This window comes from Diachasma alloeum, unplaced genomic scaffold (genome assembly GCF_001412515.2).
Source record: "Diachasma alloeum isolate Michigan unplaced genomic scaffold, Dall2.0 Dall_scaffold_01040, whole genome shotgun sequence".
In the NCBI taxonomy this organism is placed as follows: domain Eukaryota; kingdom Metazoa; phylum Arthropoda; class Insecta; order Hymenoptera; family Braconidae; genus Diachasma; species Diachasma alloeum.
This window is the reverse complement of record NW_021681152.1, coordinates 27,707-43,467: the sequence shown is the minus strand read 5'-3', so window position 1 is coordinate 43,467 and position 15,761 is coordinate 27,707. Positions and strand designations below refer to the sequence as shown.

General features: G+C 40.0%; 2 protein-coding genes across 6 annotated transcripts; one reads left to right on the top strand and one right to left on the bottom strand.

Moving 5' to 3' along the window:
* The first annotated feature begins 4,891 nt into the window (after window positions 1-4,891).
* LOC107045659 (mesoderm induction early response protein 2) lies at window positions 4,892-6,138 on the top strand. Of its 5 annotated transcripts, XM_015267991.2 has the most exons (4): window positions 4,960-4,977; window positions 5,113-5,221; window positions 5,307-5,434; window positions 5,509-6,138. In XM_015267991.2, exons 2-4 carry the CDS (start codon window positions 5,201-5,203, stop codon window positions 5,948-5,950), a joined length of 591 nt encoding a protein of 196 aa, XP_015123477.1. In that variant the 5' UTR covers window positions 4,960-4,977; window positions 5,113-5,200; the 3' UTR covers window positions 5,951-6,138. The 5 variants fall into 5 exon arrangements, 4 of the variants coding, with proteins under 4 accessions (XP_015123477.1, XP_015123479.1, XP_015123478.1 ...); XR_001461471.1 differs by lacking the exon at window positions 5,113-5,221 and having other exon boundaries at window positions 4,892-4,977; window positions 5,512-6,138; XM_015267993.1 differs by lacking the exon at window positions 4,960-4,977 and having other exon boundaries at window positions 5,099-5,209.
* Window positions 6,139-6,893: 755 nt separating this feature from the next.
* Window positions 6,894-15,166, bottom strand: LOC107045658 (nucleoporin NUP188 homolog). The gene is made up of 2 exons (XM_015267989.1): window positions 14,991-15,166; window positions 6,894-12,801 (listed from the first exon to the last, which is right to left on the bottom strand). The coding sequence occupies exons 1-2, from the start codon at window positions 15,017-15,019 to the stop codon at window positions 7,005-7,007; spliced, it is 5,826 nt and encodes a 1,941-aa protein (XP_015123475.1). The 5' UTR covers window positions 15,020-15,166; the 3' UTR covers window positions 6,894-7,004.
* Between the last annotated feature and the right edge of the window lie 595 nt (window positions 15,167-15,761).

Genomic DNA, 15,761 nt, shown 5'->3' with positions numbered 1-15,761 from the left:
ATGGTGCAGAATAATCAGTAGTACCACCAGACCTCCAACATTATCGAATTTTTCCCGATTGTGTTGTTGCGTATCAACGAGAGAGAGAAGTTTTGCAGAACTTATCCTGATCGTTCACACACAGGAAAACATGAGGGAAATGTTCGATTAATTTTGGACGTCGACTGGTATTTGAACCTTGACGAAGCCGTATTTGACAGTATGATTTTTTGTTGAGTTGTTAAAAAATTAAATCGTCGTTCAAAGGAGTGGAAAGCGATTAGGCGGTGGTCCGAGAAATGTCGAAAAAGGTTGAACAGTAAAACAAATTTGCCGCCCCTAAAAACATGTAATCGAGGGGCTAATCACTCCCGAAAGCATGGTGCCAGTCGCCCAAAATCACGCCGAAGTCACCGAAATCCCTGAAATCAAGGGATTTCGGCTCTCCAAAATCACCTCCGAAATCATTCGAAATCGTCAAGCGAAATCAGTGCATCCGAAATTAAAAATTATTCGCGGGGGATGGAGCAGTATGGTCTGCTTTTCGACATTTCGAATTATTTAATTTACGGTGCGGGGGGTGCCTACGATCAATTTACATTTGAAAAATTCATGTGGGCTATGATCCCTTGCGGGTGACAATTTTTTTTGTCAAATAAAACTCAAAATTTGGGCTTCTCACCCCCAAAAACCTACATTTCCAACATTTCCCCACTTTCAATTTCGCTGGAACTTTTTTGGGGGGGTTGAGGGGGTGCCTAGGATACATTTTCAGTTGGAACATCCATGTAAGATGTGTTCCCGTGACTTTCAGAATTTTATTTGTCAAATAAAAATAAAAATTTGAACTTCTCACACCCGAACACACACATTTCGAACATTTGATTTATTTCAATTTTGCTGAAACTTTTTTTAGGGGTTGATAAATTTATGTGATAAATTTATGTGGGCGATAATACTAAAATAAAATACTAATCTAAATTAGGACTTCTCACTCACAAACTTCCGGAATTCATTGTCCATTCTAAAAATATCGAATTATTCGAAAAATTCGAATAATTCGTCATTTTGAAAAATTCGAAAAATATAATTATTCGATTACATTCTATCTGTACACTATGCGCACACCCCTAATGTCAGGAAAAAAGGAAAAATGTCGGAGAAACTTTTTTTTTGGGGGGGGGGGACTGGCCCATGACTTTTGTCGTAGTTTGTATTTTTTTGTTACAGAGATTAAGGGATGCAACGGGGATCGATTGATGGGGAATTTAATTCTCCATCGAACTACTCTTTTTTTATCCCTTAATCTCAATTAGGAGGGGAGAGGTGAATTTTTAATTACCGGGAGTCACTGCGCCGCGAAACTACAATTTTTCTCACTGGCCCATGACTTTTGTCGTAGTTTGTATTTTTTTGTGATAGAGATTAAGGGATGCAACGGGGATCGATTGATGGGGAATTTAATTCTCCATTGAACTACTCTTTTTTCATCCTTTAATCTCAATTAGGAGGGGAGAAGTGAATTTTTAATTCGCGGGCGAATGGTGAAAAGTCACTGTACGCCGAGAAGAAAATTATTTTTCTCACTGGCCCATGACTTTGCCGTAGTTTGTATTTTTTTGTTACAGAGATTAAGGGATGCAACGGGGATCGATTGATGGGGAATTTAATTCTCCATCACACCGTCTGTGTTTCATTCCTTAATATTAATTAGCCAGCAAATGAATTACCTGAAAAACATTAAGAACATGTTGAGGACGAGGAGGGCATAAGTTCCCCTCCAAAACTATCCCTGAGACAGCGAGACTGCTACTGCCGAGTTACCCGCACAGGCAGTTCGCCCAGCCGTCAGATTCGACCGTGGCGCCATCCCTCCGTTGGGGTCGAACTATTTTTCGCTTGGGGTCACTCCAATCCCGAGATCTGAGCCTCTACTTTAGTCAATCCTCTTTGCACCCGACTCACATTCACCGACAATTCGACCGGGACGCCACCTTTCCCGTGGGGTACCAACTAACTTTCTTGCAGTGGGTGCGTTTCGGAATCAACTACTGTGGGCGCGTTTCGCAATCGACTTAGTAGCAGTAGCAGTACTGTAACCCTATCGAAATTTCGCTTTACTGCAGCTACAGTAGTTGATTCCGAAACGCACCCTGGTTAAAGTACTGCTACTGCTACTAAGTCGATTGCGAAACGCGCCGAATCATTCAAACCCAGCTTCTTACAGCTGGCAGGGGCAGGGGGGAATGCAAATTTGGATTATTGCAATCGCTTGGTGGTTCGAAGGTGGTCAAAGGTAGTCCACTTTTAGCTTTTTGGTGGTAAAAATCAATTCATTATAAATGATCAAAAATTTCACCTGAAGCCAGCGGGAAGGATGCATTTTTTTGAAAAATTCAACATATGAATTTATATGTAGAATCCTGTGGTGGTCAAAGGTGGCTCAACACCAAATTCATCCGTTCATTTTTTCAACTGATAATAAATAATGTTTATCGGGTCTGTCTTACCGAGAGGTACTCCCCCCACCACTTCCCACTCCGGGCCCTTTAAATCATTTCGGAGCACGTTTGGAGGTTAGAAAATTGGTTTAATGAATAAGAATCTCAGACTTAAGTTCTTTTGTTATTCAATTTGTGTTTTTTTAATGAACGTGGAGTGAATACTACAAAAAAACATAATTGAACTTATAACGGAGCATTATTCGTCTGAGTATAATCGTAATCAATTGTGTGGAAGTGACACTGAGAAGATGACGATCGAAAAAAATGCAACGATAAATGACAAATCATTTTCCCCGCTCCTATGTTTTTTAGATCTACAGTAGTAGTACAATCACACTGTTCAAGACTGATTGAACCCATGTGACAGCTCCAGAATAAATTCATCAAGGAGTTGAACCACCTGACCAGTATACATATACGAGATGACGTGAATCCTGAAAGGAATTATTCATTTAGAGTCATCACTTTTTCATTCCGTCGATTCACGGGCACCAGGAGAAGAGGAAGCTCCAGCTGTATTATGCTAGTGGTGGTGACCATCTCGACGCTGTTCCAGGGTAAAATGTGATTAGAAACTCATCTCGAGGAAGCAAGGGTTCAGGAAGAAATACCAGTCCCATTATTTTTTTTTTTTTTTCAAAAGCTTAGTACATGACACAAAAGGTCTCTACAGCTGGATGAAAAACCATAAGTTTCAGGAATATATGAGGAAGATTTTTCAGGACGGTGAAACCGAGTGTGAAATAATACAGTGCAAACAATGCAGTATGCACAGCGTGAAAATCATTTTCTGCCGAATTTGTTAGACTTTCAAAGATCGGTGGGTCTGGTGAAACATCTCCAAAAATTGTTTCGATAGAGAATTAATTTTCTTCCGTGATCATCTCTCGTAATATTCCGGAATTCTCAATCGCTTCCATAGTTTTTGACCCCCATCAGCCGATCCTGGCTTCGTCCAGTTCAAAATCATTCATTGAACCTGCATCTCATTTCACCCAGTTTGCTTTATTTCTTTCCAATACCTCTGCGGTGAGAATATATGAACTTCAAGAAATATAAAATTTCAATTGATCTAGAAGCATATCCCTAGTGTATTCCAATCCATGTCATTGAGGCACTCTTTCATTATTCTGAAAAACAATTTTTTTATAAAATAAGCGTCCATATCGGAAGACGGTCTATCTGATTTTAGGCATCGGATAAGCAACGGCACTTTCTACTAATAAGATTCTGACACACAAAGTTGAATTCATCATTCGATTCGACATCATAATTTCTATTCTGAAGGCATGTATTGGTGATTATAACTCGGAGGAATTCTTTGGTATTTTCAGTCACACAATTCTATTCTTTGCATTTAGATCTTTTCATAATTTTTATAATATGATAGAAAGTGATGGCTTTTGATTTTTCTATCACTGTAGATTTTGTAACCTTCAAACTTGCTCCGAAATGATTTAAAGGGCCCGGAGTGGGAAGTGGTGGGGGGAGTACCTCTCAGTAAGACAGACCCAATAAACATTATTTATTATCAGTTGAAAAAATGAACGGATGAATTTGGTGTTGGGCCACCTTTGACCGCCACAGGATTTTACATATAAATTCATATGTTGAATTTTTCAAAAAGATGCATCCCTCCCGCTGGCTGCAGGTGAAATTTTTGATTATTTATAATTAATTGATTTTTACCACCAAAAAGCTAAAAGTGGACTACCTTTGACCACCTTCGAACCACCAAGCGATTGCAATAATCCAAATTTGCATTCCCCCCTTCCCCCTGCTAGCTGTAACTAGCTGTCAAACCCCCCGATCCGGGCCTCTACTCAGGTCTATCCTCTTTGGGCCTTCAATTGACNATGAATGTTTTTTTGGGCTCATATGAAAGAGCGGGTCGAGAAATGGCGTGCTAAGGGCCTCTAAAGATGGTTTTGAACCAGGGGAGACTCCTAGACCCCACTGGACAATGTTGTCACAATTGCGCTTTTCAATTGAAAACAGACATCATCTTTAGAGATATTTGTCATCGTTAAAGACTTCTGCACGCCATTTTTCGAGCCACTCTTTCATTTGAGCCAAAAAAAACATTCATATTTTGTCTGACATCTCTGCTACAAACTCTGGTTTTCAGTTGAAATTGGAATTGTTAATTTACACAATAATAGGATTGCATTGACGATTTATTCTTAACTCACAATAATCTTCAAACAATTTGCTATCGATTGGTGATAAAATTTTTTGGAAATAATGAAATAGGGGGGATAACGCCTTTTTTTCAGGGGTGATTTTTCAAATATTTATTTTAAAAAAAGTACTAACTAGCAAATGTTTTTTATTAGCTCGCAATTTTCTTCAAAACTACTTCAATTAGGAAAAAAATAAAAATTTGGAATATCTATACATGAGGGACTAATTGATCGGATCTGACTATACCTAATTCCGGAGATTTTGGATGTCGGAGATTTTGTCACCCACCCCAAAAATTTGACATTTAGAGGTTAATATGAACACAGAGATTTTGACCGAGTTGAATTTTGAAGGAATTTTAATTTTTGATCGGTGCAAAGATGCACAGAACAAAAATTGTTTAAATGTTTGATATGGTGGAAAGTAGGAATTCCAATTTTTTCAGATTTTTTCTCAACAACGTTTCAGCGTAAAAAATAAAAATCGAGACAGAACGGCGCTCGTGCTATGACGCGACCGATCGAGGGTTAATTATGAGAAACGTTGGTTATATGGTGCTCTGTTCTGGACTCATGATTGACTAATTAAGATTCCTCATTTTAACCAGTCAGTCGTTCATTAGTTGGTTATTTTATTCAGGTAAGAACGAGATCCGTCGGTGAGCTCGTGCAGTTCTACTATCTTTGGAAAAAAACGGAAAGACACGACATATTCACCTACAAAGCTCGCCTAGAAAAAAAGAAATATGCCCTGCACCCTGGCATAACGTAAGTATCCATTAATTACTCCTACATCTCCAAAGGAACAATTAAATCAACTGAATATTGTACGAAATGTTAAGCAGAGACTACATGGATCGTTTCCTGGAGGAGCAAGAGGGAGTAAGAGACCGGAGCAGTTCGCCCAATGTCAATTGTCTCCTCCATGGTGATGTCAAGCGCCAACGTACGAGTGCAAATCTGTCCAACAATCACGAAGGAAAATCAGCAGAATTATGGGAGAATCAAGGGAATGAAGATTCTTCAGCCCTTGGAACTGATAATGACGCTGCAGAGGCCCCCACAAATGTCCCTCCAAGTTCTCCATTCTCTATCTTACCTCCTCCACCTCTCCCACCCCTTCCGCCAACCACAGAATCGTCCAATGTATCGCCCAGGCTCTTCAATCCAACATCAGAGCCTCCAATGAACTCCATACCCCAAAATCAACCTCACGAACTTCACCAATCTCCCCCGGAATTCTCAACATCATCTGACATTGTTGCGTCTCATTTACCGCCTTAGCATCCATTTTATTTAAATAATTATTCAAAGAGTGAATTACAAATTGTTGGACAGTCCTATTGGACTCACTACCTCCGCCGCTGCTATCAGTCATTCAAAAATGAAAAGATGAGACGAAATAATTGAATTACTGTTCACGTATTGTGTTTTACACAAATTTATAAAAATCCATTGACACTGTTGACGAATTTTCCACTGATTCATTCAATCTTTTAATTAACTTGTTATGGATTTTGGAGTGGTGTTTTGAAGATGAGTTGAAAAATTTCACAAACCATTTTATAGAATATTGGGAAAATACTTGTGGAGAACTTTAACTAACAATTCTTGAAGTTCCACTGATTTTAATTGCTCCTATTGCTGAAAAGTCATTCAATTCAATATAAATGTAAGGGAAATTAGAGGCTAATTACAAATAGAATTGTCTTGACATTAGAACATTGAACAAAAAAATTCATGCATAATTTGAAGGTTGAACATTGGCACGTGACTGTTAATTGACTTTCAGTTACTGCCTACTATAATAGTGAATTCAGAAAGAAATACAATTTTTTTTTCTGTTTCCATGAATATTTTTTGATATTTCGTAAATTCAGTATTTCCCGAGATATTGACAATATAATGTCTGGAATTTCTCAACTCATTGCTCATCAATTTCAGCGCTTTCCTGCTGGATTAAAACATTTGCTAGTATAATCTTAATTACTGATGCTATGATTCAGTCTACAAAATAAGGTAAAACAGCAGAAAAAAAACCAACTGCGAAGAGCAAGGGGAATAAGACACCGAGGCATACTATCCTTTGGCGTTTTGAATTATATTTTTCTACTGTATCCTAAAAGATAACGAAAAAATATTATTATTATCATTATTATTATTATTATTATTATAGGTTGACAGAGAATCCAAGTAATTGGGTGAAAGAAAAACAATGACGAAAAAGTTAATGTGTTGACATTTTTTTATTTCTATCGCTTCAGAAGTCTAATGACAAACGTTCTGCGTACATTAGCACAAATTAATAGAAAAATACGAAGACAATCGACATGCTCTATCATCCATAGGGAGCAGAGTCGAGTGACTCCAGCATTGACTTGAATAGTTTTCCAATCAACGACAGAAATCGAATTCCAGTTGCTGTAGTAACAAAAGTTCCAGTGGTCAAGATGTTGTCCTCAAGACGGGTTTCTAGTCTCAATGAAATAGCTTCCCGACTGGTGGCCTCTGGAGGATCATGATCGATAGATCCCACGGGTACTTTATTGATGGTGGAACCCTCCTTAAGTCTCACTGTCAGAGAACCTGATCCTCCTTTAACATTCGGTTTTACAGCTCTTACAATTGAATCATGGAGCCCACCCCCCACAAGTACGCCTTCAATCGCCCACTCGAGCAAACCCGACCCCCTTTGCTCTAGAAAATCAAAGAAAACGCCAATCTCATTGGCAGTTTCCCTCGCAATCAATTGACGATCCCTCAATGCTAATCTCGGGCTCTTGACCCCCTCCAATGTTTGACACAGAACAAGAACGAGGTTCACTTCCAATGCTAACCTAGAGTTGTTCTCATTCATGGAGGAGAACCACGGATTGGCATCAGTTCGATCGTTCCTTCCTGATGGCGTTAATTGTCCAGTATTTCCAATTTGTCCTGAATTCTGTCCATTTTTATTTGAATGATGACGCCCACTGTGATGGGCGAAGGACGTTGCTCTTGATAGGATAGTATTTTCCACTATGAGAGGGTCGTAAGGCCTTCGTAGAAGCCTAGGGTGTCCCAGCACCTCAGGACCCGATACATATCCTGATAACTGAGGATTGAGAATTCTCATTAAATCCTTCGGCTGAAGCTTCCTGACGTTTTCTGGGGTCGCTCGCTCCCACTCTCGTTTAGCTGAATCTATCCCATCCCTAGAAACTCCCTGCTGACTAATCGAAGACGACCCCACTATTAACTGTGAGTTCAATGCTTGTGTGAATAATTGAGTCGAACTGATGATTGTTCCATATGTGAGGCTGGGACCCGAGCTCATCGACATTTGGGGTGGTCCAAAATTCATCTCAGCAAGAGGAGTATCCCAGAAGTCTTGAGTATAAATAGTATCTACTAGAGCATTCAATCGAGGGGAAAATCTCAAGAAGCACTGAGTACACCACCAGTTGACGACGATCAATTTATTAACCAGCAACTGCAATTCATTACTGGGAGGCTTTTCATCACAGAAATGAAGGTCCTCTGCACTCTCCACCCTCACTCCATCAATGATGAACTTTAGAATGCGAGGACGAAGCAGGAGATTCACTGTTGAATCATAAATCAAGTACATGCATTTCATGAGTCCTTCTCTCACACTTGGCTGGATGATAGTCCAAATTGATTTTTGTACTGTCAATGCAGATATCAAAGCCACAAGGGATTGAACTAGATCGATAGCTAGCGGGTCTGCAGTATGCCTCAACAAGGTAGCTATTTCAATCAATTGAAATTCGTGTGATCCAAGGAATAGGATGATTGGACTGATGTTCGTTGGAGGAAGATTGGGTTGATCCCCGTTGCATCCATTCGTGATGAGTCCAGTCAAGAACTCAATACCTAGAGTATAAATTTGCCACCAATCCTGACATCTCCACTGTCCCACGTTTGCCCTATCATCGTACAAAGACTCCAACATGCTGCCTCCTAGGACCTGGGGAGGAACCAACCCCAACCAGAGTTTTGCAATCGACTCCTCATCATCAATAGGTCTTGGAGATGGATTGTAGTATGGAGAACGTGCAATTGTCCCTAGAAATTCTAGTGCGGCTTTACTGAAGCCCACGAATTTGTGAATTTGTAGAGTATCATGAAGGCAGTTCATCAGTTCTGGAATCATTTGACGAAGGTGAAGACTGCTGGACCTTCCTGCGTATTTCGGGGATTGCTTGTGGGGATCACAACGCAATAAGTACGTCACCATACTGATAGCCAAGGTCGCTGGACTGCATTCTTGATGAGGGTTCGGTAGGCTCGAGGGTTTTGTGCTTTCCAGGTGGTCGCGGTCTCTTTCTTCATGGTTCAAATTAGCTTCTTTAGTCTGCTTCGCTGTTTCTCCTAGTTTATGAAGCTCAATGTTTGACAATAAGCAAGAGTGGACTAATAGATATTCTAGACTTGATCTGTCGTCTGATAAACTTGATTTCACAAGCTGAATGCATCCCAGCAGCAACGAAATTAAAATCCTCCGTAAGGGGATTCCATAAGCAGTGTACGAGTGGAATATATTCTCCATCAACTGCACGATCTTGTCTATGAAGACTGCTGAATCATCAATACACTTTTCCCTCCAAGTATAGACACATCTGAGTGCTAGTGAAGCTAGTAACATAGTTATCCGCGCATCTCCAATGTCAGAAGTTCTCTTAACTTTCAATGACAACGATTCTAACGTCAATCTCATTAAAAATTGAATCCGTTTAGGTTCAATCCGCGATAGCGATTCACTAGAGATTTTTGCGTCTGTTAGAGTCACGATGAAGTGATACCAAGCTTCAATGTTTGCTTCGTACAATGGTGCTTCCACGTTGTTGTCATCAGGCTCAGATTTTGGTTTATCGCTAGCTGAAGTGGTAGAAGTGGATGAAGGAACATTCATCAAGATATACTCATTGATGCGTTCCCAATGATCGTCTTTATGCAGAAGTTTTTCCAGGTTTTTCGTGAAATCATCCTCAGGAGTTGAAGTGGGTAAAGATTCAAACAATTCCAACGTTGCGATGTCAATTAGGTGTGCATAACCTCTGGATCCTCGAATTAGTGGATTGAAGAGAGGAGAAAACACTTGTGTCCAGAATTTCTCTCGTCTCCTGAAGAAATTTACCAGAATGACGTTTCTGTTGTACCACATTGCTCTCAACAAATTTATTGTATTATCGTACAGTCGATCACAGACAATTTCCTTCTCATTGGGCATTCTCTTCAAGTACAAATCCAAGAACTGACTGCATCCTTCTGTCAGAAATTGGTCAGCAGGTCTAGGGAAGATTCTTCTCTGTTCAGCCTGATGCATGATATTGAAGAGAGCCTCCGTCAACCCAGGTTGTTTCTCGAGACAAATAGCAACTAGCTCAAGAATAGCCACTTTGACTTCGACTGAACACGTTGGAGACATCAACCTCGAGGCAAAGGTTCCTCTGACAGCCGTTCCATCCATTCCCATGCAGACCAAAAGGGACATCGAGAACCCCTGCGCAAATTTTTTGAGTAATCTTACTGCCATTGCCTGTAACGCAGGACTAAATTCGACGTAAAGATAGTTAACAATCGTTGGAACAATCAGAAGAGCATTTGGTAGAGATGGAGAGGTGTAGAGTGCCACCTCCAATGGAGATCGTTCATCATGACTCAATCCAAGATTCTTTCTGAACATCAATAATCGATTGACCAGGGAGAGAGCCAACTGTACACTCTTGATGATCTTGAACCCCTTCCCACTGATCCAGTCTGTTTCGTTCATCATTTTGCTCCTCAAATTTCTCTCTCCTGTTCTAATCAGCTTCAACAATGCATGTCTGGGCTCGAGATACAACAGACTGTAAGCAACCACCAACTGCAATTTCTTCCTCGGTTCATCCTTCGATAGGTTGGCATCTAGCACTCGATGGATACAGAACATTGACTTGAACCAAAGATCAATTCGTTCTGATTCCGAAATAAAATACCACGAGTCCAATTTTGGTAGGACTCCTTGAAGAAGAAACACCATCCCTGGGATCTCGACATTGTCCATGACTTCTGTACTGTGTTTAGCAACTAGATAATTCGATAAAGTGTCTAGGTAAGCATTTAATACAGGATATTGATGCTGAATGGTTTCAATTCCTGATAACCAAGAAGCAATCAATCCTCCGTCAAATGAAGATGCTTTAGAAAGTTCCATGACATCCTGGAATCCAGTATTGAACTTTGGATAAACCCCAACCCTCATCCTGGATAAAATGTCTTCAGGATACTTCAGAACCAGTCTGGCGGTGACTTGCAAGCACGAAGCAACGAGTATGTACAGATTTGTTGGTAAAACTGGATAAGCGAATCTATTGATGATCTCCAGACTCAATTCAGTGGGAATTACCATTCCTGGAGGGATATCCAAGCCTGCAGAGAGAATAGCGTTCAATAATTTGAACCCTTGTGCAATGTTCTCTAATAAACTCGTTTGGAGGTCACTCACGTTCATCAATCCTCCACCTGCATGTCCAAACAGCTGTTCAATCTTATGATGAAAGGCATCTCCATACCTCCCTTTTATCTTAAACAGAATTATCTCTGAATCACTAAGGTCTCCATCTAGAACAATCCTCTCGCAATCCTCAGGGATTTCGAAATCATTTCGATGGAGTGTGCAATCCCCTTTATAAGGACGATAAGTCAACCCTAGTCGTGAAGTTCGTGATAGGATGCTGTTGCGATGCCTGGGAACTTGAAGAGTGAGAGTGGACAGTTGTTCAAGTTTTTCTGTTATTTTCTGAGCACTCGAGGATGATGCAGCTGCAAGGGCCATAGCAATTATCGTTAATGGTTCGAATCGATAGGGGAAGAGGGCTGCAGCTCGGTGGTAGAAGGGCCAAAGACCTCTCTCTTCATCCCTATCTCTCCAAAAATCAGCTGCGATTTCTGAAAAACGAAAAACTGATGCAACTGCCTCGAAAATCCCTTCAAAAGTGCTGAGTTTATCTTCATCCATGAAAGAACAGAGGAGAGATAAGAGATTGTAAGCACTTCCCCGAACAATTTGTGCATATCGAGTTTCTTCCTTAATCATCTCAGCCTCAAGTAGACCCTGAAGGTACCTAAAAACGTCTAGGTGAACTGCACGAACTCCAAAAGGTCGAAAGAGGCTTAATGTCTCTGAGTTTTCCGGCTCGATAGCATAGTTTGCTACCATCCAAGAGAGAAGCAATGGACCGTCCTCTGGAGAACTCTCTCGCAGGCATTTATGCTCCAGAGTATCCTGCATACCTCTCCTCACATCCCTCAACCAGGTTTCAACGATATTTGTATCGTCAACAAGTTCAGAGTGTTTTTTTATGTCCAAGATAACAATGTGGAGGGCAGATTGACATTTTCGAATTTCTTCAAGCCTTTTGGAGATTATTTCCTTGTCCTCGTGGCTTTTGGAACTGGAGAGACGTCGCGGTTCCCCGCAGATGCTGGAGTAGAGATTCTCGAAAGTGTCTGGACGAATTGTGTCCAGGATCATTGTTGATATCTGGAGGAGTTCTCTCATTTCAATTAGATTGCTGTTGTAGAGCTTGTGGAGGTGTTCTTCGGTGATCAAGTGCGACCTGGAGGCTATATTTGTGAACTTTAAGCGCTCTATTTGCTCTAGGGTGGATTGAAGAAAAATTTTCAAGGGGTTCTCCTCGAAGAACTTGGAGAATTCTTTTTGATAAGGGTGGTTGGGGTTGTCTCTGTACTCTATCATCAATTTTAAACATTTTATCATAGTTATTCGTTCTGAGTAATAAAAATTCCAGAGTTCTTCAATGAAAACTTTCAGAGATGTTAAATCTGCAAGCTGGGTGGCAAACGTTTCAGCGCAACTACGGTATTCGTAGACCATGTAGTTCAGGGTCAATTCTGAGGCAATGATGGCATCGAGGTTCAAGAGGTACGAGAGCTTGGAGATAAGATCGTACATTTTCGGACGAGGATTTGTTTTGTCATATTTCTGGAGAGAGGACTCAGTGAATTTCTTGAAGTAGTTAAGGCCATTTTTCAGAAGGTCGGTGGCGTTCTTTATTTCGTCATCCACGAGGGCCTTCTCGCAGCGACTGGTGGTGCCGGAGATAACGAGCCATAAGCCCTTGCAATAACTGAAACAATTAGAAAATGAGGGATGACCGAAGGCAGTGGCTGTGTGGTTAGAGTGTGGGATTGGCATGCGGTAGACCCGGGTTTGATTCCCGGCTGGGAGGGCCAAAATATGTGACACTCTAAATCTCACGGTGTCATTGTCGAGCGGGAGTCTCGTAAGAGACAACTGGCACATTTTCCCAATTATCATCCAGGGTTTCGGCATTGATTTTGGGATTGACCTTCAATTTTCACAATTTGTTATGTATGTCAAAAGAAACTCAACCCTAAATTTACACTTCGATATCTTGATTGATAACCGAGAAAATGCATGTTGAAATTTTTCTCTCCTTTTTTTTCAATCAATTTTCACGGCAACAGTTTTCATTCTGTGAATAAATGTCTAAGTAAGTTTTCTTCGGAAATTGTCTGAAGTTTCAGAAAAAAAAATTTCCGTTCTCGTCCCAGTCTTTTTCGGCCATGAAAAATCAAATTTTTATCAAAATTCAGTGGTTTTTTGGTTGTCCACCCTCTCGTAAAAAATTTTTTCTTCTTCTTCGGAAAGTGTATACTTTTTGGAGTATCTCCACGAATTTTCAAATAGGGACTCTCAATAAAAGCTGAATAAAAGTATGAAAACGAAAAAAAAAGAATTTTTAAGACAATCATAAGAATATCTGATATTTCGCGATTTTTCAGTCGTTCACCCACTGAATGGAGATTTCTTGTTTCTTGTCGAAGAATATGTATTTTTTTGAGTATCTCCACAAATTTTCAACTCGGGACACTGAAAACCAGCCGAGTAAACACATAAAAGCACATAAGGGAACAAATCGTAAAAACCCGAAAGGGTATACGAGAGAAAAAAAAATTGAATTAAAAAAATTAGAAAATGAGGGATGCTGCTCGAGGGACACGGAATTGTTGAGAAAACATGGGTCCAGACTGAAAACATTTGCTAATTTGTTCGGACAGTGTTTGTAAGAGATACGGTTCAGGACGAAAATACCAAGAAAGTTTTTACGTAAGGTGAATGGTATTGATTTCAAGAGGAATGATTAATTATATGAAATTTCTTTACGGACAGCGCAAAGAAAAATTACCTTCGTTACTTAAATATAAGGTGTTTCATGCCAAAACGGTCATCTACTGACCCTCGCTCGTTAGATTTTGTTGGATATTTTATCACAATTCCCAGATGATAAAGTGGGAGCAATATTAGGAAATTATGAAAATTCAGGCGACTATAGTCTAGAATTTTCCATCTGTTCGTTACTCACTCGGTTGTACTAAAATAGTATATTTCGTCATTAGGCTGAAAAAAACTTTTCTGGCGAATATGAGCTTTGCAGCACGAGCCGAAGGCGAGGGCTGCAATCATACTCGTCGGAAAAGTTTTTTTTTGGCCGTATGACGAACAATATTTTTTGTCATGACGGCCGTAGGCAGAGATTCACGGGCGCGGAGCTTCCGTGAAATGCTGCCTTACGGCCGGAATGACAAAAAAATTATTGCGAAAATGCCTGGGGTATATACACCGCACCTGAGTAAGGAACGCTTGAAATTGAATTCATGTGAATAGATATTCGATTTTCACAACGAATTTCTCGGCATTTATTATCGGGGAAAGGCGAGGTAAAATGGGCCTAGGACTACACTTTCATAACACTCTCGAAGGGGATATGTCCTTGACTTCTTCGTTGACCTGTGTGGTCCCTATGACTTCAAAAACTCTACTGAACCAAAAAGCCCAAAGGGTCACAAAGATTCACCCGCGTTAGCCTCCTTGTAACATTAAATAACCTGAATCTTCAATGTGAATCAGAAATTCATGAATAATTTCATATAAAATTCAATTCAAAATTATAAAATTGAAAATTAGTAAGTAGCTTGCGATTCAAATTCGAATTCAATTTCAACGAATTTTGAACAGTGTAGCTGGGGAAATTTTGTACGAAAAAAGTTTTCTGTCATTTTCTTTATTCTGAAAACTTGAAATCACTAATTATTATACTAATTTTAAATCTAACACGATGAGATAGGCCTCCTTAATAAAAACAATGAAATTCCTCTTAATGAAAATCATAACAAGGAACTGATTACAGAAATATTGCAACAAAAATTGAGCAAAAAATGTTATTGGTTATCGAACCGTATTAGTATGATTTCCGGCTATCAATCTCCGTTTTTTAATTGATCTTTCACTTACGGTAAGTCTCCCAGCATTTCCGGTTGCATTTTCCTTCTGTTCCGTTCTCGAATCTTTTTTTGTTAAATCAAATCATTTATTGAAGCACATTGTTGTCAGAAAATATTGAGGTTATCTACGCCTGATACAAAACTTGGCGCGAAGTTTTCAAAAGCCAGTGCAGTGGGGGCCAAAGAGGATAGACTAAGGGCGCGTTTCGCAATCGACTTAGTAGCAGTACTGTAACCCTATGGGCGCGTTTCGCAATCTACGTAGTAGCAGTAGCAGTACTGCAACGCTATCTAATTTTGCTTTACTGCAGCTACGGTAGTTGATTCCGAAACGCACCCTATAATTTCGCTTTACTGCAGCTACGGTAGTTGATTCCGAAACGCACCCTTAAAGTAGAGGCTCAGATCTCGGGGCAGAGATTATAGGGGAGATGAACAGGGCCAATGTAAAGTGTTCAACAACAAAAATAGTAGCGGTGGCGCATGGACTACGATGGAGCGTACGGAACTGTTGGTATGATAGGGCCCGAGCATAAATTTGTCGATAACCGGAAAGGGGTTCTCAATACGGTAGCTCCTCGCATTTTGTAATAATTGTCAGGAATGTAAAATCGAACATATTATAATCAATAGTATAATGAATGCACAATCTAATGATCTAAAAGTCTTTTCCTTTTTCTCGACATATTTATCATTGACACGTAGGTCAAAAAATTCATAGAAAATCCCAGCGCTGTCGCTGGAAAACTCTATAGTTTTCCAGTGATTCTATTGAATAATT